The sequence below is a fragment of the Sorex fumeus genome, unplaced genomic scaffold (assembly GCF_029834395.1).
Source record: "Sorex fumeus unplaced genomic scaffold, SorFum_2.1 ptg000030l, whole genome shotgun sequence".
NCBI classification, from domain to species: Eukaryota; Metazoa; Chordata; class Mammalia; order Eulipotyphla; family Soricidae; genus Sorex; species Sorex fumeus.
Genome location: NW_026606087.1, coordinates 15,206,436 through 15,232,070, shown reverse-complemented (window position 1 = coordinate 15,232,070; position 25,635 = coordinate 15,206,436). Strand labels below are relative to the sequence as shown.

Sequence of the window (25,635 nt, the reverse complement as noted above, 5' to 3'; positions counted from 1 at the left end):
AACAGACACTAATGTGAATGGAGCATTGAGGCACCAGAGATAGAAATCAAGTTGCTCCAGGAATTAGCACAAGAAGACAAAGCTTAGCATTCACACAAGAGACTCCAGAATTGTCCCCATTTGCTCAAGTTTTGTCAAATTTAATTTCTTTGGTGTAAGGTAAGTAATATTAGGGGATTCTAGATAAAAGAAAAAAGAATGAAAAAGGAACTTCCAGCTTAATTGAAACAGGATCATTCCTTCTGCAAAGTTCCCCCTTTCACTATATCTTCTCATGAATTCTGTGGTCTCAAAGTCTGTCTTGCAAATATACAGGGAGATTAATCCTCTCCTGAGAATTAAAACCCAGGGTCTTAGACTGAATTAAAAAATTTCCAACTTACCTTTTCTGATGCTTGGCTCCAAGGTGGAAAGAATAGTTGCAATAGGCTCTAGGAAAAATGAAGAGTGAGAAAGTGTCCAATTTGGTCCTCTGACAAATATATATTCTTAGTGCATTATTAACTACCATCCACTCCTCTCTCTGTCATCCTCTAAGAATCTGTCTTGTTTCTCCATCTGAACTTCTGAGTTATGCCTGCCTACTACGTGTGATGATTTCCAGAAAATGTGAATAGCTGTAATTGTATTCTGGAGTCTTCACCTCCCTTTAGTGATAAATATCTATGCTCTTCAGGAAGTAATTTAATTTTGTTAGAGATTACCTAGGAGACAAATGAGAGTGAATGGCTGATGTACCCCTGAAATCTCAAAGTTAATCTCTCCTCCTGGTATTCCTTATTACTCCTTTTCACTTGCTTGATTCCATAGGAACTCAGATGAGTTTTCATACAAAGGAAAGGAGAGGTTCAACTTTATCTATCTATTTAGTACATCTGACTGTCTTGTTAATCACTTTCTGTATCTTCCATTTTTATTACTTATTACTTCTTTTTCCCTCATCATTTTGTTTTTTAAAAATATATTTCTTATCCAGAATCTTTAAGAGTACATATCACCAGTAGGGTACCTTTGCTCAGAGTTCTGTGATTTCTTTACTCTAAGATTGCACAGGAATGAATGTGTTTCATTACCTATGAAAGAAAGGTGCTGTGGGTCACTAGGGTGTGAGCACTCATAGGGAGAGTGATTGAAACAGCCGTAGCATCTGTAGGTTCCACTGAAAGTAGGGCTCAGGGGGCCAAGAGCAAAGGTGGCCTGGAATTTTCCACTCTGTACTCCAGTAAACCAGTGTCCCGGGACCTTCCCCTCCCGGAAGAGATGGAATGCATTGAAAGAACTCTCAGAGTAGCAGAAGAAAGTGAGGTTCTCTCCAGAGTTCATCTCAGGGCCCATTTGGGTGGAGAGAGAAGGTTTCCTGTATCTTCCTAAAAGACAAAGAAATTTTTAACTCATAATTCAGCTTTGTCAGTATCCCAGGAAGAGGGAAAGCTTTCTGTCCCTGTATTGGTGTGACTGTGTGTCTGACTGTATAGTTTCACAAGTTTTCTTTATCTCTACCATGTGCATGCAAGTTTGTGTGTGTGGGTGGGGGAGGTCGTGGAGGGTGGTGAGGGAGGGAGGGATGAACTGAGGAAGAGAAAGGTAGAAAGAAAGGGAGAAAGAGAAATAAATTTACCAAGGCTGCACTGTTTAAATCAGCTTAACTTCCATTCTTCCTTATTTATTACTGCTCAGAAAAGCATAAGTGTTATGGTCTCATCTTCTCCGTGTTCTCATTATCTTCCTTGTTTCCTAGACCTTACAATCTCCCTTCCTCCTTTTTAGTTCCTTTTCCCTCCTTCTCTTCACCCACTTCCTCCTCTAACTCTCTCCCATCCTCCTCATGTTTGACTATAATCCAGAGTCTCAAAAAAATTAAAATTGAAAAAACACAAGTGATCTTCGAAGAGCAAGTGATCTGCCAGGGGGATACAGATAACTGAGCTATGTAGGTTTCTATGACATAGTGAAACCAACTATGTACTTTCAGCCTTCAGAAAACAAGAATTGGCTATTATTCCCTTGATTCTGAATAAAAAACAAGGGAGCATAATTATTCTTCAAGATCAGGAAATAAAATTGTCACATTCTACCTCAGTTCTGTGAGAGAATCATTGTGCTGACCAGATAGTTGGCTCATCACTTGAAGCATTGTGGTTGACTTCTTGATAAGGAGGTTGAGATGGGACCTCACCTCCTTCTTTATGTAAAATAATGTGTGATCTTTCCTTGCTGGGTAAGACCTTATTTTATCAGTCTATACCTAGGTCGTGATGATCTGATTACATGGGCATGTGGTAAAAAAAATGTCATCTTCACTCCAAAGGCACTGTGGGTAAAGGTGGGCACCAACTCCCAGCATCACTCATGGTTTTTCCTTCCGAATTATTTTCTTACCTCTCTCATGGGTTATACTTCCTCTTGTTTTTCCTATTGCTTGTCTGATTTCTCTGTTGTTCAAATATTTTCAAGCTCCAACTCATTAAATTATAATTCTGTCTATACAGCATTCACCTCTTAGGTCACTATTAATGCACACATATCACTTCATAGGGTCAAAGATATGAAGAATACAAGGGAAGGTCATGCCACACTCACCTGTGATCACCAAGTCCAGTGGCTCACTGGGGGCTGACCACTCAGAGGGGGCATCGCTGGAAGAGCCATAGCATCTGTAAGTCCCTGCCTGTGCAGATGTCATAAGAACCACAGAGAAACACGAATGGTCATGCTGTTTACCAAGCTTCTCTCCACGTTGTTGGGAATATCGTAAGCCCCCCTCTTGGTGCAGGGTAAATGTGTCAAATGCTATATCTGAGAGGCATTGCAGGGTGATATTTCCACCTTCAGGCACCAGGGATTGTGGTCTGGCCAAGAGGGAAGGCTTTGTGAACACACCTGGAAGAGAGAGGGTGAGATGCAACTTATATCACCTACTTCTCCTCATGAAACAAATAGGTGGACACTGGACAGGAAGACATAGACAGTGACAGGACAAAAGACAGGGCTGGACATCCCCCACCTGTGACTATGATCTCCAGGAGTTCACTTTCTGCTGATGTCAGAATGTAGCGACCATATGTTACAGAACATCGGTATGTCCCCGCATGAGCTGCACTCACAGGACTCAGGGTGAAGGTGCCATTGGGAAGAACTCCCTGGAGTTCAGTGATCATTGTTCCCTTTACTTTGAATATTTTGAATTTGACAACACACTGACAATTGAAACGGCACTGGAGAGTCAAGTGACTTCTGAGTGTAGCCATGGGACTTGGCCATGCTGATAGGGAGGGCTTCTTCTGATCACCTGTGGAAGGAGGCTCGACTTAGAGAGAAACCGGAGAACCATCCCCTGTTCATCTTTCTTTTTAGGAGCTTCTCTTTCTTTCACCTTTCCAAAGATTCTCCCCAATGTCTAAACTGTAGATATCCAGATTTCCTAACAGGGGCAGGGTCTGAGCTCAGGAAAACAAAATCTTGAAAAATTTTCTAGGACAAAAATTATATTACCTTATGATTGCTGAATAAGTTTCTCTTAATGCACAATTTTTCATGTAGACAACATTATGTAATGAATAGAAGTCAGATTCTACATGATAAAGTTTAGAGTGATCAATGAATAAGAGCCTTCATTTCTTGATAAGTGCTTCTTTACAAATGATCCTTTTTGGGGTCTCTGATTAACTCCTATTATTGAGACAGGTATGTTGGAAACCAAAATTCTTTTGCTTTAGAGTAGAGTGCAATATGCATGGATTCTGGTTCAAGGGAGATTCTGTGGGTTTAGTATTTATCCCTCTCATTATAAAGACGATGTATGAATTTTCCAGATCCCAGCTCTGTAGTCACTTCCAATAAAAACCAGAGCTGTGTGACCTCAAGGCAGTGGGTCAGAAGAATCTCCCAGTCATACCAGAAACTAGGCCATCCTTTGGTTACTTTCTTTTTGTTTCTATCAATGTCCCCTAGGATCCTCAATAACATTTGCATAAGTTCCTATTTTTCTTTCTTCCTCCATCCTGACTATAATTCTGTGTATTTGGTCAACATAGCTCTGACTGGAAGGGCAGGACTCACCCAGCTGTGCAAAGATCCAAGGGTCCAGACAGAGTCCTGGGAGGAAAACACACCAGAAATGATTCCCTCACTATAGATTCTATTTCCCCATTCATCAATCCACATAATTAGTTTGTGAGCATGAGGATTTCTAGCTTTCCTCCTGTGACTGTCTCCTCCCTTCCCTTATAGGACTCACCAAGACCCAGGAGGCCAAGGAACTTCAGGGACATATCGCTGCTTCTTCTGTGGGACAGGAGGCAGGAGCTGAGCAAGCTGGTGCATTCACAGGAAGGGGTGGACTACCCAACTGTCATACCATCCACAAGATGCCTGTTACACAGGAAAGTAACAAGCTAGCTGTTTTCACCCTGTGCAGAGCAGTATGAAGTGCCGTGAGAGACTTAGCTAAAAGCTGCTTATCTAATTTTGAAATGTTCTGTGTGTATTTTAAAAAGTCACAAATAAAATTTTATTTCTTTCGGATTATTTGTTTTTTAAGAACTTTCTTAGTGATATTCGAGGGATACTTCTAACGCTATCGTCAGAGGATTAGGTGGATTCAGGCATCTAATTCAAAGTACAAACTCAATCCTCTGAACTATTGCTCAAGGAATTAATGTCTTAAGTCTGTTTTCATTTTCAAGACTATAATAAAGGTTAATCTCACAAGAAACTCTTGCAGAAATGATGTCACTGTTTTGTCTGTAGTGCTGCTAAATTTTCTATTTCTTAAATTAAACAAAAGACAATTCATAATTCTTAGAAAGAAACATACAAATTTTGGTTCTTCTTTCTTTCTTATTTGGAATCTTCTTGCTTTCCCTTTACCTTTTTGTCATTACTAAGACTGGTTTTGTGATGACCCAGGGTCAAAGACATTTAGTTGTATTGCTCGTACAGTTGATTTTTTGATGTCTCAGTTTCGGTAGTCTGTGTTGGTGCTGGGACCACAAATAGACATGCTGTCAAGATCATGCTTTGTGTATAGAGCTGTACTGAAAATCAAACTTTTGATTCAAAATGTTCTGTGTTCATTTTAAAATTGGTATCCGGCATGCAAGATTGGTGTTCTACCACTAAGCCATCCCTAAAATTATTTCTGATATTTAGGAAATGTCATCTTCAAACCCATCTGTCATTTAAGGACCATATTGCTTTACAAACACATATGCATGAACCAAATATGAATTTATGAAATCTGAGAGATAAATAGATGATGGATATATACATACTTGATTTACAAACCTCCAATATTTGGTACTGTTAGAATTATTTTCCTGCTCTTAGGTTAAGTTGGTTTTTCTTTGTTTTGGTTTTATTTGTTTTTTGAGTCACATCCAGTGATACTTAGGGCTTTCTTACTTCTGGCTCAGGGGTTCAGAAGACTGTGTATAATGGTAGTCAAACTCAATTGGCTGTCTGTAAGGAAAGTGCCCTATCCAATGTACTATAACTCCAGCCCAAACTCCAGATATGCGTTTGTAATTTATTATTTTCTTTTTGGACCACTTCTATCAGTACAAAAGAATTACTCCCAGCTCTGTGCTCATCACTCCATGCACTATTGGGGCAATCATGTTGGGTGTGAGGTATTGAACTTGAATTGGCTGCGTGCAAGGCAAACACCTTATCTGTTATCTGCTATACAATCTCTCTAGCCCTTCTTAGGTTAAATTGCCATGTTTTTGAGAACAAAAATATAAGTTAGTTAGAAAATCATGTAAAATGATAATTGTCTACAAAGGATTTATGTCCAGAACTGTGTACTCAATATATGTCTTCACAAAACTTTAATTATGTATTAGACTGTTTTAAAATGTACAATATATCATACACTTATTACCAACAACCCTCTCAACTCCAAAATTGGGCACAGGGATTAAAAATAAAAATTCATTGCACACTTGGTAAAGCATTACTAGTATCTTTCATTAAAAAATGTACAAACTTTGTTAAAATTTATCAAACTGGGCTGGAGCAATAGCACAGTGGTAGGGCATTCGCCTTGAACTTGGCCAACACAGGTTTGATTCCCATCATCCCATAGGGTCCCCTGAGCACCACCAGGAGTAATTCCTGAGTGCATGAACCAGGAGTAACCCCTGTGCATGGCTGAGTATGACCCAAAGAGCAAAAAAAATTATCAAACCTTCAAATGATTTTCTTAGATACTTTATAATACAGATAATTTAAAACTATGTTAATGGATACAGTAGAGTATGTGGAATATGATTTGAGGAAATGACTCAGTAAATGATTCCCAAAAGATACCCCTGTAAACTTTCATAATATCAAACAGCAAAATGAGGAAACCAAATGTCCCAACCTGGGGAAAAATAGTTTTCTATTGATGGCCTAAAATACCTGTGAAAAATATTATCACATAACTGAGATCTCATTAAAAATATTATGAGACCCCAATTTAAGATGCTTTAACAAATCACATTTCAGAATACATGAAATCTAGATATGCTTTCAACATTTCCAAGATTTTGTTCAGAAACCAAAGTCAGGACAGAAAATTCCTGAAGAGATCCTGATACCCAGAAGTCTTGACTTGCTTTTCTCTCTTTTTAGGATTTGGGGAGGCAGTATGGTGGTGGTGGTGGTGGTGGTGGTGATGGTGGTGGTGGTGTATGAGGGAGTTCAAAAACAAAATGAAAATCAGATAATTTATGGGGAACCCCCCAAATCAAAACAACCCCACCCCAAATAAACCTTCAAAACGTACCCTACAGCAGAGTTAAGATGGTAAAGCCAATATTGTTCTAGAAGGAAAAAGGAAGAAGGCAACACAACATCTGCTTGTAATATGGCTCTTTAACCAAGATGACAACAACTGGGTGTAAATCAACTAGCCACAAAGTTCTCTTTTGCTCGCCACAAAGTTGCTCATTGTGGCCATTTTGAACTGGCCCAGATCATACTGTGTGCTATTAATACCCACGGATCTTGACTTAAGTCAGTCTGCACACATCCTGGAGAGCCCCATGCAAATAATAGATGTCTCCCAAGACAGATCAGTCATAAGAATGCAACAATTTAGATTTTCACCAAAATTGACCCTGCTGCATCCTACATTGCCAAATTCCTCTCAAAAATTTACTGCAAAATGAATACTGTAAGAATTCATTCTCAGAGAGAGGAAAATAGCTACTTTTCCCTAGGCATTAGTATAATGTCCCTTGTTAATAAAGTATGTATATAAATTTTAAAAAGTGCTTTACTTTCGTGCGTCAATAAATTGAATACTGAGTGTAGTAGTGTTATGTTAGATCTGTACAACATTTTTTTGCAGCTATAGAAAAGTCTATGTGTAAGAAGGACTTTGCCATTTTAAGCATGATTTTTTAATTAAAAATAAAGATCCAACTATATGTGATTTGTAATGTAGTTGATTATTATGCCAATACTTTGGGCCATTAACACGTTTTTTTTATCAAGAACAAGTGAGGGATGACCCCAATGCTTTGAAATAGTCACGGGTGCATTTTGCCACTCTTTACATATATATCTAATGCAATGACAAACATGAAACAAATAGAAAGAATGCAAAATCCTAGAAAGAATACAAATGTTTAACTAGATACGAGGCAAGTGTCTGGAAGAGGGCAAAATTGTGCTTCTTGGTGAATGGATTTTACTGAGCTCTAACTGTGATGAATTTATAAACTTCAAGGGAAGGCAAGCAGCATGGCAATGACTGGCAGCCACTCGGGGTCTCGTTGGGATGGGGAGGAAAAGGCCGGTTCTGCACCCATCCTGTGAGGCCCCATGTGTCTCATCAGTGTGGGCCCAAACCTAACTGTCCAGGGGCCTCTGGAGTATGGTGGCCATCGGGCCAGTCAGGGGGAACAGGCCAAGGCATGAAACCTATTCCCACCTGGGGTGGCCCAGCTCCTGTAACCTACTGCAGGGACTGGACGCATGTCTGCCAAAAGCTGTTGGGTTTCGAGATTTGTTTCTGAGTTTCTGGGATCATGGCCGTTAAGCAGTACGACCAGGAATCAGAGAGGCCTTGCCTCCAATTATATAGCTGAGCCAGAGTTGGTTTGTGGGTATGTCTCCCACATACCTAACTTTTGGCCATTTACTTTCTTGGTAAACTTTGCCCCAAGTTTTTGGGGTCTTGCCAAAGGCACAGCAGCAATTTTGGGGTATCTGGAGTCTGAAGGCTCCATCAGGCTGCTGATTCACTCATCTCACAGGTACAGATTGACCTGCTGGCAGCAACATACCCCCTTCAATGAACCTATTTTTAAAAACACACACAACCGTTTATTATTCCAGGTTAAACTAAATGAAAATCAATTACTGTTTTTATAGCATTACATTTTTATATAAAAATAAAATCTTCATTTATACTGCAAGTTTTTTGGTGACTGTTATATTAAATTTTCTCATTCAGAGAAAAGATAAGCAGTAAAATATTAAAAGATATCAGGTCTAAGGAACTCGAGCTGTCACAGCATGTGATGCATCCTGGAAATGATGATTTTGATGAGAAGCATATTTACTGAGGGATGAACAACTAGACAGCTTTCAGAAGTGGAGTTTGTTAGGTGATTCATAAACAGAAATACGGTCACGGTCATGGTCCTCCTGTTGTTCATCGATTTTCTCGAGCAGGTCCAGTAACATCTCCATTGGAGACTTTGTTGTTACTGTGTTTGGCATATCAAATACATCACGGGTAGCTTGCCAGGCTCTGCCATGTGGGCGAGATACTCTCGGAAGCTTGCCGGGCTCTCCGAGAGGGGCGGAGGAATCAAACTTGGGTCGGCCATGTTGGCTGTGTGCAAGGCAAACGCCCTACCCGCTTTACTTACAACAATTTAGTTGCTTAAGGGCGTTTGAATAAAGGCAACCAATCAGAAGTAAAGGAGATGAGACTGTGTGGAACCAGTGGTATTTTTAGAAATACATTACTCACATATCTTCAGAATAGACTAGAAATCAAAACATTAAAATAAATCACAGGTGCTTTCTGTAAGAAGTTTAGTGGAAATGTAAGGAAAAAACAAAGTATCAACATTCAAACCATCAATTGAAATGTTAATATTGGTAACTGATGATGTATGATATTGCACCTTCTTTTTGGAAAACAGCAAGTTGGAGATTAAAAAAATTCTTTTTCATAACCGAATAAAACAATCAGGTTCATGGAGTGAGATGCTGTTACTTTTTTCTTAAGTGACCTGCTTGGGACCACTGAGAAGAGAAAGTGACAGCTGCCTGAAGCAAAAGAAGAAGACTTTCTCATTCTATTCATTGGGAAAGAAAGGGTCAGGCATGTTCAATGCTTATAATCGGTGCACCCTTAGCAATCAGTGTGCAACAGCAAACACAAGGGAAACACCAGTGTACAGTAATAGTTCTGTTTAAATAACACATCAGATGCTACATTGCATTGGTACATGCTGATATAATGGATATCATACACACTTTAGCTACCACATCTTCAAGTAGTTGCACACACCCACACAGAGAGACACATTTATCATCAACAGTCATATGCTGCATTCATTTCCACTCACAGTTTCTGAACGTTCTATATAAGGCTGATTGCTATATCATCTGGAGCTACTGCATTTTATAAAACCACATGCTGAAGGATCATGTCTACTGTAATCTTGCAGCAATATTAGGAATGATCACACACACACACATACACACAAAACCAACAGGAAATGTTAATTCACATGCAAAATTAAGCTAAAGTTTTCGGAGTTCCAGTCACATAGTTAGTATAACAGTCCCATAATCATGAAGACTAATTGCAAACATTTGTAGTTGATTAAGTCACACAGCACAAAGAAAGGTCCATTGACTCTATTGAAAAGGGAGTGTTGGAAGTCACACAGAATAAGTTCAGTGGATAGTCCATATATATGTATACATGTGGTGAGGAACACCAAAATGAAATTTGTGTTTTTAGTCAGGTCATTCTGAATCCTGATGAACTTCTGAAGCATCAGCTCGGCACACTGGGCAAGTACGATTTGCCTTAAGCCATTTGTCAACACACTTGGCAGGGAACTCATGGTTACAGGGTAAAACTCTAAGTAGCTGCCTTGACTCAAAATCATACATGCATACTACACACAAAGCCTGTTCTGACTGGTGGTTCTTAGGATTGAATCTGTAAGAAGGAAGCTGCAATATCCACTTTAGTCAGTTCTCGTGCTGAGCTTCTCCCTGTCACTCTGCCAGGTTTAACAGGGCCACATAATTTTCTACTTCTCTATATTCCACACCCACTTCAAAGCATAAAGCTGGGCCACTGCAGGTGGTACTGGAAGCATGGAAAACACATATGGTAGTAACCTGGGAATGGGTAAAGGGGAGGAGGTATAGGCTGCTGGGATCGATATCTACTATGTCCTGTGAGTCTTCGAGTCATAAAAGCAGGATAAGGCACTCCAAAGGACACCGCCTGATGTAAAGGATCATGTGTTCAGAATTGCAACGAAGCTAATTGAGGTAATGTTGGGGAATAAGCTGAAGGATGGTAAGTGGAACCTCCTACAGGTAGATGTTCTCCTAAGAGCTTCACTTCATTTTTTATCCTTTGAAGAGGAGAATGTATTGACTGCTGTTTTGGAAAAGGACAAATTAGCCTGGTGATGGCAAATGAGGAAGATGACGGGGAGAAAGGTGAGGTGGATGTAAAAGAAATATATCACTAGAATGAAGGGGGGGGAATGCAGCATATAGCACTTGGTAAGTGCTGAAATGAACAGGCTTGAAGCATTGGAGGAGGTACACTGCAGACAGGGAGGCACTGCCCACTGAAGACCACAGAGAATCCTAGGACTTGTTGTATGCTGCAAGCAGGGATGTGCTGGCCTGTGCAGAGTGGAATCTCATGTGGTGCCACTGCTGTCCCTGGGTAAGAAACAGGGACATTGCCCTGATAAAGCTGATCATGTATATCAATCATTACTGTATTCTGTTGGGGTGGATGAGCAATGGGGTGCAACAGACTGGGAGATACATTGGGGGGTGAAAGACCTGAGGTTCCTCTATTGCTTGCAGCTGTGCAGAAGGGAGATGGTGATAGTTTTCATCCCGACTAAATGGAATTATGTCATAAGAGACCATCCCTTCTTCCTTTCTGGTGCCTGACAGGAGGACTTCTCTGTTGAGTGCAGGTGTGCTGCATTGTTCCCCTGAGAAGTGATGTTGGTTTGGTCGAACTAAAGGAGGCTGCCTATTTGGTGTCATCTCCAAGGGTCACCTTGGTGGTGAGGGAACTGGTGATGCTGTTGGATAGTCAAAGACTGAATGAGAGAGGCGCTGTCTCTTGGGACTTGGACTATCTTTACTCTGGCTCCTCGCAGCGCTGCCACTTTCTATTGTGACCTCTTGCCTGGCCAGCGACGGCACCCGGGCCTTGTCACCCCCGGAACCCATGGTCTGACCAGGCGCTGTGGTGACGTTTCCTACTTCCCCACATCATCCCACGGGCCACCGGAAAACGTCCGTTGTATGCGCAGGGCTGGCATTCGGCTAACACCCCCCACCCCCCCCCCCCCAGGTGCTCCATTTCCTGTGTTTCCACGCCCCAACTGCCCAGTATTAAATTTTTTTTTTAAAAAAAAACACTTCAAAGATTAAATTGAGTCTGAGATTCTTGAAGTCTGAATCCTATGTTTCGTAAAACACAGTGGATCTGAAGTTCTCAGAGACCAGCAAGGATTGAGATAATTGAAAAGAAAAAAATATGAAACACTGAAAACACTCCAGAAACATGCAGAAACATCTGTACAAACAGATGAAGACCATGTTAAAGGACGTTGTGAAGCAGCATAGTACATCTTTGTTAAATATAACTTTAATAATGAATTAAATATGTAATTAATGCTGGCCTTTAAATATTTCTTTGGTCAGTGAAACTGGGTATCATTGCTTACATATTCAGATGAACACAAAAAAGTGTGAGTTAGAGACTTCTAAATTTAAGAATTATAGAGGGTAGGGGCTGGAGAGATAGCACAGCGGGTAGGGCGTTTGCCTTGCATGCAGCTGACCCAGGTTCGATTCCCAGCATCCCATATGGTCCCCTGAGCACTTCCAGGAGTGATTCCTGAGTGCAGAGCCAGATGTAACCCCTGTGCATCGCCGGGTGCGAACCAAAAAGCAGAAAAAAAAGAATTACTGAGGGTATAGTCCCTTTAGTTTCCCTCCCCACGCCAAATCTCAAGACCTGGACAAAAATGCTCTTAAGAACTCTTCCAGGCCTGCTTTTTCATCAACCCTGGTTAGTGGTCATTCATAGAAACAACTGAGTGTGAGCAATGACAGATATTCTGGGGTTTTGTGGAGGGACCCTGACCATACAGCATTATCTGTGCTGGCATAGTGTATATCCTACATTTTGGGCAGCTCAGTGAGTGATCCTTGTGGAGCAGGTCACAGCAACTGACTTTTCACACCGAGAAGCAAAATAGCTTCCATTTTGAAACCCGAGTAAAACTCACTGCAAGTCAGATCCTTGTGGGTCTTCCTTGTGGGATTATGCTCAGTTTCCCTCCTACACAGGTCTATGTCGCTCCCTTCCTTGAGATGTGTCATGAGACCCAACTGAGGTGGTCAGGCTGTGTGAACTAAGAAGTGTTTGTTGGACTGAACTTGTTGATACACTCAGCTGAGAATCTGGACTGATGGCTACTATCTCCCAATGTGCCTGGGGTAGGAAACCGTAAGAGGGCTTGTAAGTCCAGATTGTCTCTTGTCTAACTACATAAAACTCTGTTTAGAAGTAAATATGTGTATGACTCTTTATCTCCAGTCTTAAAACTTACTTTACTCTGCCTACCCAGGTGCCAGGTGCAGACTTTTGGTGTCAGGATACTCCAATATATGATTCACATGTGAAGAGATGAGTAAAGGGGTCATCGGCCCATGTGGGGCCTTGCTCACGGCAGGAGTGGCCTGTGTTTCAAGTCCACAGTTTCTTAACTGTGGTGTCCTGGCTATATATGCTCAATAAACTTAGTGTGGAGAGTCAGAAAAAATTGTTTCAAAGTAAATATAGATATGTTATCCATAAATGTTGGGTTTGTATATTTATTTGATAAGACCACACTCAAAATTCTCTCAGCAGAAAAGATGTTGAGAGTGAAAAAAACTTTAGAAGCCCTGCTTTAAAACTTAAAGATTTAAAACAGTCCTCACACCACAAACAGGCTGTGGGAAATTGGAAACTCTTCCCTATTATTGAAACCACTTTTGCAAGTGTCGTCGGAGTATCCTGGAATGGGACAATCCATGTTGCCTCCTGAGCACAGGAATGTTCACACAACACACAACACACACATAATCATCTTTTTCATAATAACCCCAAGATTAGGATAGACCTCTAGGCAAAACAGTTTAGACCTTTTAAGGTATAATTAGGGCAAGCAAAAAAATGTGCCCAAGAAAAAAAGGTGTTTTGGATGTGAAGGACAACATAGACAAGAATAGAACAGTAGATTGTCTTACTTTATATTGTGGGTGCCTACTGCTGGACTAAATGAAATCCCCAGCCTGTGTTCTTCATGTATTGAATTTTGATGTACTAACTGCCTACTTTCTTTAATTCTCTGTCAACTTAAACAATGCTGATGTATTGGGAACCACGATGGGAGAGTGATATAGGATTGAATAATCACCTTGTCTGTAAGACCACTGATTGCTTACTTTAGGAGAGCCTAAAATTTGAGCAGTCCTTATAAGTTTATTTGTCTCATTGTTTGGTTTGACACCTTTTGGTCAGAGGTTGAAGGTGCCAACCCAATTAGCTTATCTATACTAAGGTGCTCCCTAAACAGAAACTTGAATTTGTAGAATTAACCAAAACAGACAAAAGATGTGAGAAAAAGCATATGGCACACAGAATTAAACTGCAAACTCCAACAGATGTACACACAAAGAGATACAGAACACTCATGTTCATACAAATGCACAGGTGTACGTTTTCACCTGCTCAATCCTGAATTCAGAGTCAGGCACCACCATAAGCACACCCAATCCAATACTCAGCCACATAGTCACCACATGCATGAACGGATGCCACACATACACACACACAAAATTTCCAGGCAGTGAATTCAATGCTTAACATAGTTTTACCTAAAGAGGTATTTGTGAACTGTTTTATTTGTGGACTTCCTGTGTGAATAGAAAATTAAAAATTGTGATGATTGTTTTTCAAAGATAAACTTTTTCATTGCAACTTTAAAATATCACAAATAGGTCTTCAGCCTCATCAAGCCTCTTGCTAGTTCTATAGCTGGACCTATTCGATGTTATTCCTTTGCCTGCTAAATTTTTCAAAAACAGCTGCCATCCAAAACTTTTTTGTTTTTGCAATATTTGGTTTTGTAATATTCTTGTGTTAATGGTGAATGGTAGTGTTAATAAACTTGTTTGGTTTTGTAATATTCTTGTGTTAATGGTGGTGTCTTCCTAGAAACAAGCAGCTGAATTCAATACAAGTTTAATACTGTTCCCTTTCAGAGTTAACTCATATTTATGGGCTTGTTACATAGAACAATTTTACAATTGCAAAAATGTCACTTGGTGAGACAGGTCAGTGTATACTGCAATGTATACTGTATCCAGAAGCTCCCTTCCTAATTAAAATCCTTAGCTTAGAAGCCAGAGATGTTGCTCAAATGCTTGAGTCATACTTTATGTGTGTGAACTCTTGAGTTTAACACCCAGGAACACAAAATAAATGAATAAATAATAATTCTTATTTATTTATTTATTTATTTTGAGGGGACCACACCTGGTTCAGCACTCAGAAATCACTTCTGGCAATGCTTAAGAGACCATATGCGATACCATGTATTGACCCCAGGTTGACTGCATGCAAGGAAAGCCCCTTACCCACTGTACTATTCTTTCTGGCTCCACAAAGAATAAAAAATATTCAAGTTGAAAACCAGGTGAATTTCCTCCAAGGGAATCAACACACACAGCACAGGGGCACCTCACCTAATGGAAGGTGAGTCCAGGACTTCAAATGCTAACAAAGGTCAGGTTCTGGTCAGACTTCAGGTGGTTAATCTAGGAAAACTCAACAATGGTTTTGTGCAAATATTCTTTTGAGGTAGAGATAGGTGAATGTAGAAATATCTCCTCCCAGTCTCATGCTAATCAACCAGGATAAAACATGAAATGGCATACAGATGCCCTCATGGGTTTTAGCATTCTACAGTGGAAGAGATACAATATCATCACAATTGAAAACTGCATATCATCAAAATAACAATAAATTATAATAATAAGAAGAACAACAACAGCAAGAATTAAAGATTCCTACTGCCCAAAGATAAAAAGATAAAATAAACATTCCCTTATGACATAGAACCTGTGAGTCCAGGGAAAGGTAAGAATTTGAAGTTGTTTCTGTGTAGCCAAAAATGAACACGCCTCTCAACAAGGTTAGAAATATGGGGCCAAATTATCACAGGTGCTTTGTAGGGTACTTTTGCATTGGTGATATTCTAACAGAAAGAAAAATGGGGGAAATTTAGAGTATCATTCTTCAAACTTCTTTCATCTACTGGCCCAAATGACACTTGTCCTGCATACCATTGAAAGAGGAAGCCTGTTTCTCCTTGCCAGCAACAAGGAAGCCACACTTTCCTCTAGCCAGATGTTCCATCTTTCTCCCAACAGCCTGACACATATTTCATCCTCATGGCCCTGCCTCAGCTTTTCCCAGGACCATAAAGCTCTGTCCTGAAGCTTAGGCTGACAGGGAAATTAAGATAATGAGCAACGCCCAGAGACATTTAGACCAGCTAAACGATCCTGTGATTTTCCTGTATTTTTTGTAAATACTTGCCAGTTGATAAGAAATTAAGTAGTCTTTTAAAGGGCCGCCCAAACCTCCCTTTTAACTTACTCCTGTACAACATTCCTCCCTATTTGGGGAGCTCCTTTCACTTCTCTTCTACTTTCCAATAAACTTTCCTACTTTCCAACACTGCGTCTGAGCATCTTTATTAACTTAATGTTTTCATTTTTGAAACTATTGAAGCACCTGGAAATTGTGGGTGAACAGAGACCTGCCATTGCTGCTCCTGCATCATTTGCATTATCATTCCAAGAACAGGCACTTATAATCAAGACAGCATATTAACGGTTTTCAGTCTTTCCATACCTGCAAACTAATACCAGTCAGTCCTTGAAAAGCACTGCTTTAGAGGCCAGCAAAAGCCAGCTTCCTGATCATATCCTGTGCTAAAAATGGCTGTGTGGTTTTCCTGCAAAACCAATAAAATGAGTATACAGGGTAAGATATTCTCAAAAGTTGATGAATCCGAAGCTGCACAGACTTTCTCTCATCATCATGGAGGAGAGGTTCTGATTGTTACTGTAATTCTATTAGACACAGTCCCCACAGGCAGAAATTAAATATTGTCATAACAAATATTGTCTGTCTGTCTGACTGAATAGCTTGAACCAACAGACTTTGTCCGGGAATTTGTACCATCAATATAGAACACTCATTAGTATTGGAAACAATGACTATTTGCTCTTTTTTTCTATATGATTCAGAAGCTGCATGTGGACACTAAACTCTTAAAATTTTGGTGGTGTAGTTAAGGAATTGAAATTTGCATTAGGTTCAGTGGACTCTATTTCTAATTAAAGGAGACAAATATGGATAGTGATAACCATAACAGCTCACTTAACATAAGATTAATTATAGCAACTTAATTTATGTAATATTTTATTACTTTATTGAAAACTTATCTTGAAAAGTATATACAATATAAACATCTTTAAAAATATCAGAAAAATAATGATAATGATTAAATTTTTTGCACTTGCAGGTGGCACGACAAAATCTCTAGAAGTAGTTGAATGTTCATAATAAAATCTTACTATTGCGAAGTAAGATTAAGGGCTTATGGAAATTGCATACAATCATAGAAGTCTTGAAACTGTTTTGTCGCCCTTAAATGTTCTCCTGAGTTTGAGAAAGAAAAATAATTTGGGAATATATCACATCCTGTGTGTCTTCTGCTATAGGATCCTATGCAGAGAAAAATAAGATAATGAGTGAAGAAGAGGTCATTGTAGGAACTATCCATTGCTGGATCTAGAAATATGGTGAGGGTTTGGGAGAATTACCTTGCCATCCATCATTTGATTTTCTTCGGTCTCTGTGTTTAAAATGGCGACATCTGAGAGTAGAAAATAGAGGTAGGACATTTATGACTGCTCTTCAGGTTTTAATCTATAGAAGTAAATCCCCAAACCAAAAAGGGCATGGCGTACTCTAGGTTTCTTAGTCTGTTTATCCTACTAAATTAAAAAAAAATCCACATAAAACTTATGTACATTGATTGACTCAGATGTATTAATGCACATAATCAGTTGGCCCCATTATACACCCTCTCATATTGAATATTTCCTTCTATGTCCATGAGTTCACAAGAGCTAAGAAGCAGGTGAAGCAATGTAAGTGGAAGTGGGTGAGTGGAATGAGAAAACAGGCATTCTATGTATCTTTATGGAAGGTCCTTTATCAGGAATCTCAACATTAGTTGAACTACACATCACTTCATAAGAAATGAATCCATAACTCTATTCTCCAATTCTATCACCCCCAATCCTTGCTCAAATAAAAGCATCCCCTTCTCCTTTACTTACGTCTTTTCATAAAACACCAGTGACAAACAAGAACAGCCAGGCAAATGAGAATGGAGATGGATGTTACAGAGAGTCCAATAATATACGGCTTGATAGAATATCCTTGAGGAAATAGTGCTTCTGTTATTGTGGAAAGATTAGAAACAGACATTGACTGACTATAAGTCAAACAATAGTGAGTACCTATTGGACTCATAATATAAATTTTTAATTATTCAGTCTCTAAAGTTTACCAACTTAATCATCTTTTTCTACTAAGAGAAAAAAATACAGGGGATGTGTACCACTAGTTCAAATTGATTTGTTAGTAGAAACAAAAGAATGTGAAACCAGGATTACCAATCTCAAATGTACTCCTGTATTTTGCACTATGGAAAAATATATTGTGCCTGGCATGAAAGGTAGTCCCTTACACCAATCATAAATAAATAGCCCTTTCATTCTATCTTCACCTTCCACAGTTTTATGTTCTGAGAACTTAAAAGGTGGGTTTGGATATCGGGGGTTGTTTTAGTTTATATGACAAAAATTGTATGCCACTTCTGATAATCTTGATAATGTTTCACAGAGGTGATAAAGAGTGGGTGGGAGGATGAATCAAGTTGAAGGATTGGACGGTGACAAGGGATATCACAGTGGGTAGGGCGTTTGCCTTTTAAGCGGCCAACATGGCCGACCCGAGTTGATTCCTCCGCCCCTCTCGGAGAGCCCGGCAAGCTACCGAGAGTATTCGATATGCCAGACACAGTAACAACAAAGTCTCCAATGGAGACGTTACTGGGCCCGCTCGAGCAAATCGATGATCAACGGGAGGGCCTTTACCAAATCTCAAATATGAACAATTTTTTTTCTGTTTTCTGGGCTTGTGTCTTTTAAGAGGAAAGTGGATATTCATAGTTTTGAGTTTACCTTTACCTCAACTTATGCCATTAATAGGGGTATTATTAGTTTAATATTAATAAACTAATAATAACTAGTTCAGATTAGTTTGGTCATCAAAGCTAAAAGAGCTATGAATGTATCCCAGAATCTGATGCTGGTCTCTAGTTTTCATCCTCACCCATGGGACCCCCGACTAACATTTTGTCATGCTCCCGCATGGGGTCTGACATTCCACATATGATTTTCCACCAAGTTTCACAGAAGCATAAGTAGAAAAGCGCCCAGCTAAAAGATGTCTCATTACTTTTGAGCCTACTTTATCGGGTTCTGATTATTCAGCACCTTTCCCAGCATCATCATGGTTCACTTGCTACAATTTCTACGTACATGGACTCATTATACCACTGTTCTAGTCAAAGAAATTTGCAAAAGGATTTCTTTTAAATTCTTTTTACCTTAATTTCTGCTCGCATCTGCTAGTTTGTTCCTTCTCAACTGTCACGCACAACATGATACTATTGCAATAAAAATATTAAATGCATACAAGATAAAGCATTTTAAAGGAATTTTTATCAATGTATTCAGAATGTTTTATGAATTTTCTCTATATACACTATGATGGGATATGATGGTCACAGGGACTGAATTCTTTTCCTTCTAAATTTAAAATATTAAATTCTAATACTATTAGTGGATGTCAGTATATAATTAATTACTTTCACTCCTTCTTAGACATACTATTTTCATAGGATTCATGCATAGAATATAATAAACACCACTCCTGACATTGGGTGAGCATCAGTGATCCATTTATTATACACGTACCAGGAGAGGTAAAATGCCCCTTCAGATTCAGCGGTGAGCAATGTCTCAGCTGGTGGTAGAGAATTAGAACAATAGAGAGGGAAGATGACTGACCCTGGATCAAAAAGACAAATACATAGGAGTCCTCTACCTACCATGATCTTAAGAATGTTGGATTAATATACTTTTTGCTTACCTGTTCTGGTGGTTATTTCCAGGTTTGAAAGAGCAGTTGTAAGAGACTCTAGGAAAAGAGAAAAGCAGGGTGGTAAAGTGCACATTTGGGCCTCTAATATGAACTAATTTATTTCAAAAGGTTGGGACATGCCAGTTCATCCCTCTATCATCCACTAAAGACTGGCTGGATCATTATGTCTTGATCTAAACACCTTCCAGATGATTTCTCCCTTCAGATGTGATGGTTTCAGATAATGTGTATGGATGGATGTGGCTGCGAGTTCGTCTTCATCTTCCTTATGTGATAAATGGTTTTTGCTTGTCAGCAGGGAAATTACTAATTTACAGAGAATGTCTGGAAAACAAATTATAGGGAAGAGCTACTTCATCTTATGAACTCCCAAATAGAGTCCATTCTCTCTCTCTGGTTTTGCTTAACAATCTTATTAAATTTCTTGGCTCCATAAGAACTCAGATATATTTCCATATAGAAGAGGGAAAAAGTTCAAATTACCCTATCTACTTGGTACCACTGACAGTCCCTTTAATTGCTCTGACTTCTCCACTTTTGGTTCACATTAGGTTTTATCCAGAATTCTTAGGGACCCATATCACCAGTAGGATACCCTTTGTTCAGAGTTCTGTGAGTTCTTTATTCTAAAATGAGATAGAATGAGTTTTATCACCTGTGAAAGAAAGGTGCTGTGGGTCACTAGGGTGTGACCACTCATAGGGAGAGTGATTGAAACAGCCGTAGCATCTGTAGGTTCCACTGAAAGTAGGGCTCAGGGGGCCAAGAGCAAAGGTGGCCTGGAATTTTCCACTCTGTACTCCAGTAAACCAGTGTCCCGGGACCTTCCCCTCCCGGAAGAGATGGAATACGTTGAAGGAGCTCTCAGAGTGGCAGAAGAAAGTGAGGTTCTCTCCAGAGTTCATCTCAGGGCCCATTTGGGTGGAGAGAGAAGGTTTCCTGTGTCTTCCTAAAAGAAAAAGAAATCTTAATCTTGTAATTCCACTTCCTCAGTTTCCATGGAAGAGACATTTCTGTCCTGTTTAGAAGGCTATTTGTGCATGCTATAGAACCTCACAAATTTCGTTTATCTCTGCCATGGAGACTAAATGTGTGAGTGAGGTGGTGAGGAGGGTGGGAGGGAGGGATCAGATGAGAGAAGGAGAAGAAAAGAAAGCAAGAGGTATCATTAGACTTCACTATTTAATTCTGCTTGCTTTCCAGTTATTGGTTTATCCTTCATTACTGCTCAGAAAAAATGAGTGATGTGGATTTCTCCTCCTCTTCCCCCAACCCTAATCTTCTTCCTTCTCTTTCTCCTCCTACCTTCGCTACTTTTTCTCCTCATCTTATTTCTCATCCATGCCTTCTTCTTTCTTTTTGCATTTCATAAAACCCAGGATCATGAAAATTAAAATTTACTTTAAAAATAAAGTATTCTTCCAGGGAGATACAGCCCCATCCAGCAATGTGGGTTTCTCTGACAGAATGAAACTAATTCTCCACTTTAAACCTTTAGAAAACATGGTGTTGTCCAATAGCCCCTTGCTTCTGAATAAAAAATTAGGAGCCTAATTATTTTTCAAGAATAAGATGTGAAAATTATCATATTTTTCCACAGTGTATGAGAGACTCTGTGCTGACACCAGAATATGGCCCTCTATGCACGGATCTGCATTTGGCCACATGGTGGGGATGTTTAGATGAGTCCTGTGGCTGAGAAGGCCTTATTTTCCTTCCTATGCTCAGGTCCTTGTGGCCTAATTATAAGAACATTTGTGGTACAGGTATTATTCTGACCCAGGAAGTGGCTGTGGGAAAAGGTAGGCACCAGCTCCCAAACATCACTAATGATTTGTCCTTTATTTTTCTCTTTCATGGTCTACACGTCCTCTTATTTTTATAGATGCTTCTTGCCCTCTATCTCCTTTGTTCATTTCTCTTCCAATCACACCTTACCCTGTCCAGTCATATTCTAACTCTGTCTGTACAGAATTCACCTCTTAGATCATTATTACTCCACACATCGCTTATTAGAGGCAAAGAAACAAGGAATACAAGGGAAGGTCATGCCACACTCACCTGTGATCACCAAGTCCAGTGGCTCACTGGGGGCTGACCACTCAGAGGGGGCATGGCTGGAAGAGCCATAGCATCTGTAAGTCCCTGCCTGTGCAGATGTCATAAGAACCACAGAGAAACACGAATGGTCATGCTGTTTACCAAGCTTCTCTCCATGTTGTTGGGAATATCGTAAACCCCCCTCTTGGTGCAGGGTAAATGTGTCAAATGCTATATCTGAGAGGCATTGCAGGGTGATATTTCCACCTTCAGGCACCAGGGATTGTGGTCTGGCCAAGAGGGAAGGCTTTGTGAACACACCTGGAAGAGAGAGGGTGAGATGCAACTTATATCACCTACTTCTCCTCATGAAACAAATAGGTGGACACTGGACAGGAAGACATAGACAGTGACAGGACAAAAGACAGGGCTGGACATCCCCCACCTGTGACTATGATCTCCAGGAGTTCACTTTCTGCTGATGTCAGAGAGTAGCGACCATATGTTACAGAACACCGGTAGGTCCCCGCATGAGCTGCACTCACAGGACTCAGGGTGAAGGTGCCATTAGGAAGAACTCCCTGGAGTTCAGTGATCATCGTTCCCTTTACTTTGAATATTTTGAATTTGACAACACACTGACAATTGAAACGGCACTGGAGAGTCAAGTGACTTCTGAGTGTAGCCATGGGACTTGGCCATGCTGATAGGGAGGGCTTCTTCTGATCACCTGTGGAAGGAGGCTCGACTTAGAGAGAAACAGGGGAACCACCCCCATTCAACTTTCTTTTTAGGAGCTTCTCTTTCTTTCACCTTTCCAAACATTCTCCCCAATCTCTAACCTGTAGGTATCCAGATTTCCTAACAGGGGCAGGGACTGAGCTCAGGAATGCAAAATCTTGACAACTTTTCTAGGACAAAAGTTCTATTAGATGATGAAATAAATTTCTCTGAAAACACAATTTTCCAGCAGACAAGAGTTCATAACAGATAGAATGTCAGGCTCCATAGGATAAAGATTGGAGTGTATAAGAATCTTTAGCCAAATGATCTTTTGCTTCTGATCAGCTTCCTCTGTTGAGACAATATGTGGGAAACCAAAAATCTTCTGGTCTAGAGTAGGGTGAAATATGGATGGGGTTCTGGGTCTTGGGAGCCTCTGAGGGTCTAACATTTGTCCCTTTCATTATAAATATTCTATATGAATGTCCAAGCCCCAGCTCTGCATTCACACACTCAATAACAACCAGAGCTATTTGACCTAAGGGCAAAAGCTCAGAAGTGTCCAAGTCAAACCAGGAACTAGGATACCATAAGCAAGGTGCTTTATTTGCATTTCTAGCAATGTTCCCATTGGGTTCTCAATATCATCTATAGAGGTCCTTACCTCCACTTCCCCCTTAGTCCTTAGGTTTGGTTATCATAGCTCTGTGGTAGAATGTTGACACCGGTTGTGTCAAAATCCTTGAGTTTTGGAAGCAAAATATACTTATCTTCTTTGACAGGTTTAGGGATGGAGCTCAGGCAAGTGAAGTCTTGATACCATCCCAGGACAATATTACTTTAGCTAAGGTATACTAAATATGTTTATCTGAACGCAAAATTTTTTATGCCAGAAAGATTATATAAGCGATGTACGGCCAGGTTTTCTAATAAAAATTTGAGTGAAGAAGCCCTGATTTCATTGGTTGGTGCTCTTCTACCAAATGGACCACATGCCTGCCAATCTGCATTTTCTCTGAGACAACTTTAGGGTAGGCTTAAGATCATCTTGTCAAGTACAGGGTGAAATAGTCATGAATGGCCTGATCTTTGGGAAGATCTGAGAGTCCACCATTTGGTCCATGTTATTATACAAATGATGTTTGAATGCTCCTGTTCCAACTCCAAACTCAAGACTTCTCATAACAACACAAAATTGGGGGACTTCAGGGAAGCTGTTTCTAAGAGTTTTATGATAAAACAGGAATCTGAACCCCAACAGTGTGCTTTCCTTATATTTCTATTAGCATCACCATGGGTTCCTCATATAATTTGCATCTGCACCCATTTTCCTCCTCTCTCTCTTATCCTTGCCTCAAATCTCATATACTTGATCAAAATAGCTCTAAGAGGGGTCACTTAGAGAGTGCAGTGGGTAGAGTGTTTGCCTCTAATGTGCACAACCTGGATTTAATTTTTTTTTTCCATTTTGGGTCACACCCAGTGATGCTCAGGGGTTATTCCTGGCTCTGCACTCAGAAATTACTCCTGGCGTTGCTTGGGCGACCATATGGGATGCCGGGGGTTGAACTCAGGTCAGCAGCAGGCAAGGAAAACACCGTACCTGCTGTACTACCACTCTGGCTCTGGGTTCAATTCTTGGTACTGTGTATGGTTCCCCGACCATTGCCTGGAGTGATCTATGATCATAAAGTCAGAAGTAAGCCCTTAACACCACATGGTTGCGGCTGGAAAACCTAAACAAGCAAGCAAACAAACAAACAACTCTGATGGGAAAGGAAGGACTCACCCAGTTGTGCCCGGATTCTTGGTCCCAGACAGAATCCTGGAAGGAAAGTACATGAGAAGGGGTTCTCTCACCATAAATCCCACGTCCACATCTACCCTCTTAAATGAAACAAGTTTATTAGTGTGAGAAACCCCATATTTCTCTGTGACCTTCTCTTTTCCCTTTAAAGACTCACCAAGACCCAGAAGCATGAGGAACAGGGGGGACATATTTCTGTTTCTGTAACACAGGAGGCAGGAACTGAGGAGAGCTGACACATGCATAGGAAGTGGTGAGTTGGTTCCCCACCCAATAGTTGTACCATCCACAAGATGTTTGTCATACATGAAAGTGACCAGTTCTTCTCACTCTGTGGAAGACCAGTTGAAGGGTGTCCCTGAGGTAACAGTATAAATAACCAAATTTGTAAATGTCATACAAAAGTCTTTTTCATATTAAAAACATGGAGATATTTGAACAGTTAGCTAGACTTTGAATGTTTTCTATCACTCAAGTTCTAACATCCCTTACCATCTACAAGACAATAATAAATAGCAACATAATTTATTTAGGGAAGAAATATTTTCTAAATTTTATTTTTTTAGAACGAGAATTTACAAAATCATTCATAGTTTGGTTTTAGACATACAATATTCCATCACTGATCCCACCACCAATGTCAACTTCCCTCCACCAGTGATGCCAGCCTCCCTTTCTGCTCCTTTCACACCCCAACCCCCAGCCTCCAGTATTCCATCTTGACAGAAACTTTTAAAGTTTGATCATTAAAGTTTGGGTTGTTGATGACTCTGTGGTTTGACTACTTAGCTCTGTCATTCCTTAACATCACAGGTGTTCCTTGACTCTTGCTTCCTGTTGCTTTTTTTCTCTCTCTTCTCCCAGCACCTTTTTTCCCCGAGAAGGAATATTAAAAGTATCTTCCACCTAGCATATATTTAATCTTTCTTTCTTTGTTTTTCCTTGTTTGGGGTCATATCTGGTGATGCTCATGAGTCACTCTCCATCTTGAGCTTTGGGGTTATCCCTGGTGGTGTTCAGGGATATGTAATACAAGGAACGAAACCCACACTTCATATATGTCCATTCTAGTCCATTGATCTATATATCTGGCCTTAGATATTATATGTGTTGTAAATTCTTTGCTTCTAAAAAAAAGAGCTACACCTTTGTATGAGAACCCAGGGTCAGGTGGAACTGACTTAAGGATGCCAGTTTGATCTTGTAAATTGGGCCAGGTATATAGCAAGTCTTTGGATTATCTTGGTAGGACAGAAAGGGGATGTGGAATTAATTGAAAACCATATTCTAAATAGTTGCAGGTCTTTTAAAAAGTCAGGATGGACAAAAGCCCTTTCTAGAAGGTGTATATCTTTCCTCTTGATCTTGATTTCCATTCTGCATCTCACCTTCTCACATATTCTTCATGTTATACCTAATCATCTGAATCAGTTTTTCATATATCGTTGACTCAGTTAGTGTTGTTCTT

General features: G+C 40.0%; 1 protein-coding gene and 1 pseudogene across 1 annotated transcript; both read right to left on the bottom strand.

The window, feature by feature from the left end:
• Nucleotides 1-9,984: 9,984 nt before the first annotated feature.
• Nucleotides 9,985-11,457, bottom strand: LOC130025478 (E3 ubiquitin-protein ligase RNF38-like; annotated as a pseudogene).
• Nucleotides 11,458-16,211: 4,754 nt separating this feature from the next.
• On the bottom strand, nucleotides 16,212-22,236 carry LOC130025477 (putative killer cell immunoglobulin-like receptor-like protein KIR3DX1). Its single transcript, XM_056116413.1, has 6 exons — nucleotides 22,083-22,236; nucleotides 21,659-21,958; nucleotides 20,253-20,546; nucleotides 19,586-19,633; nucleotides 17,182-17,234; nucleotides 16,212-16,307 (listed from the first exon to the last, which is right to left on the bottom strand). The coding sequence occupies exons 1-6, from the start codon at nucleotides 22,234-22,236 to the stop codon at nucleotides 16,212-16,214; spliced, it is 945 nt and encodes a 314-aa protein (XP_055972388.1).
• Nucleotides 22,237-25,635: the final 3,399 nt, after the last annotated feature.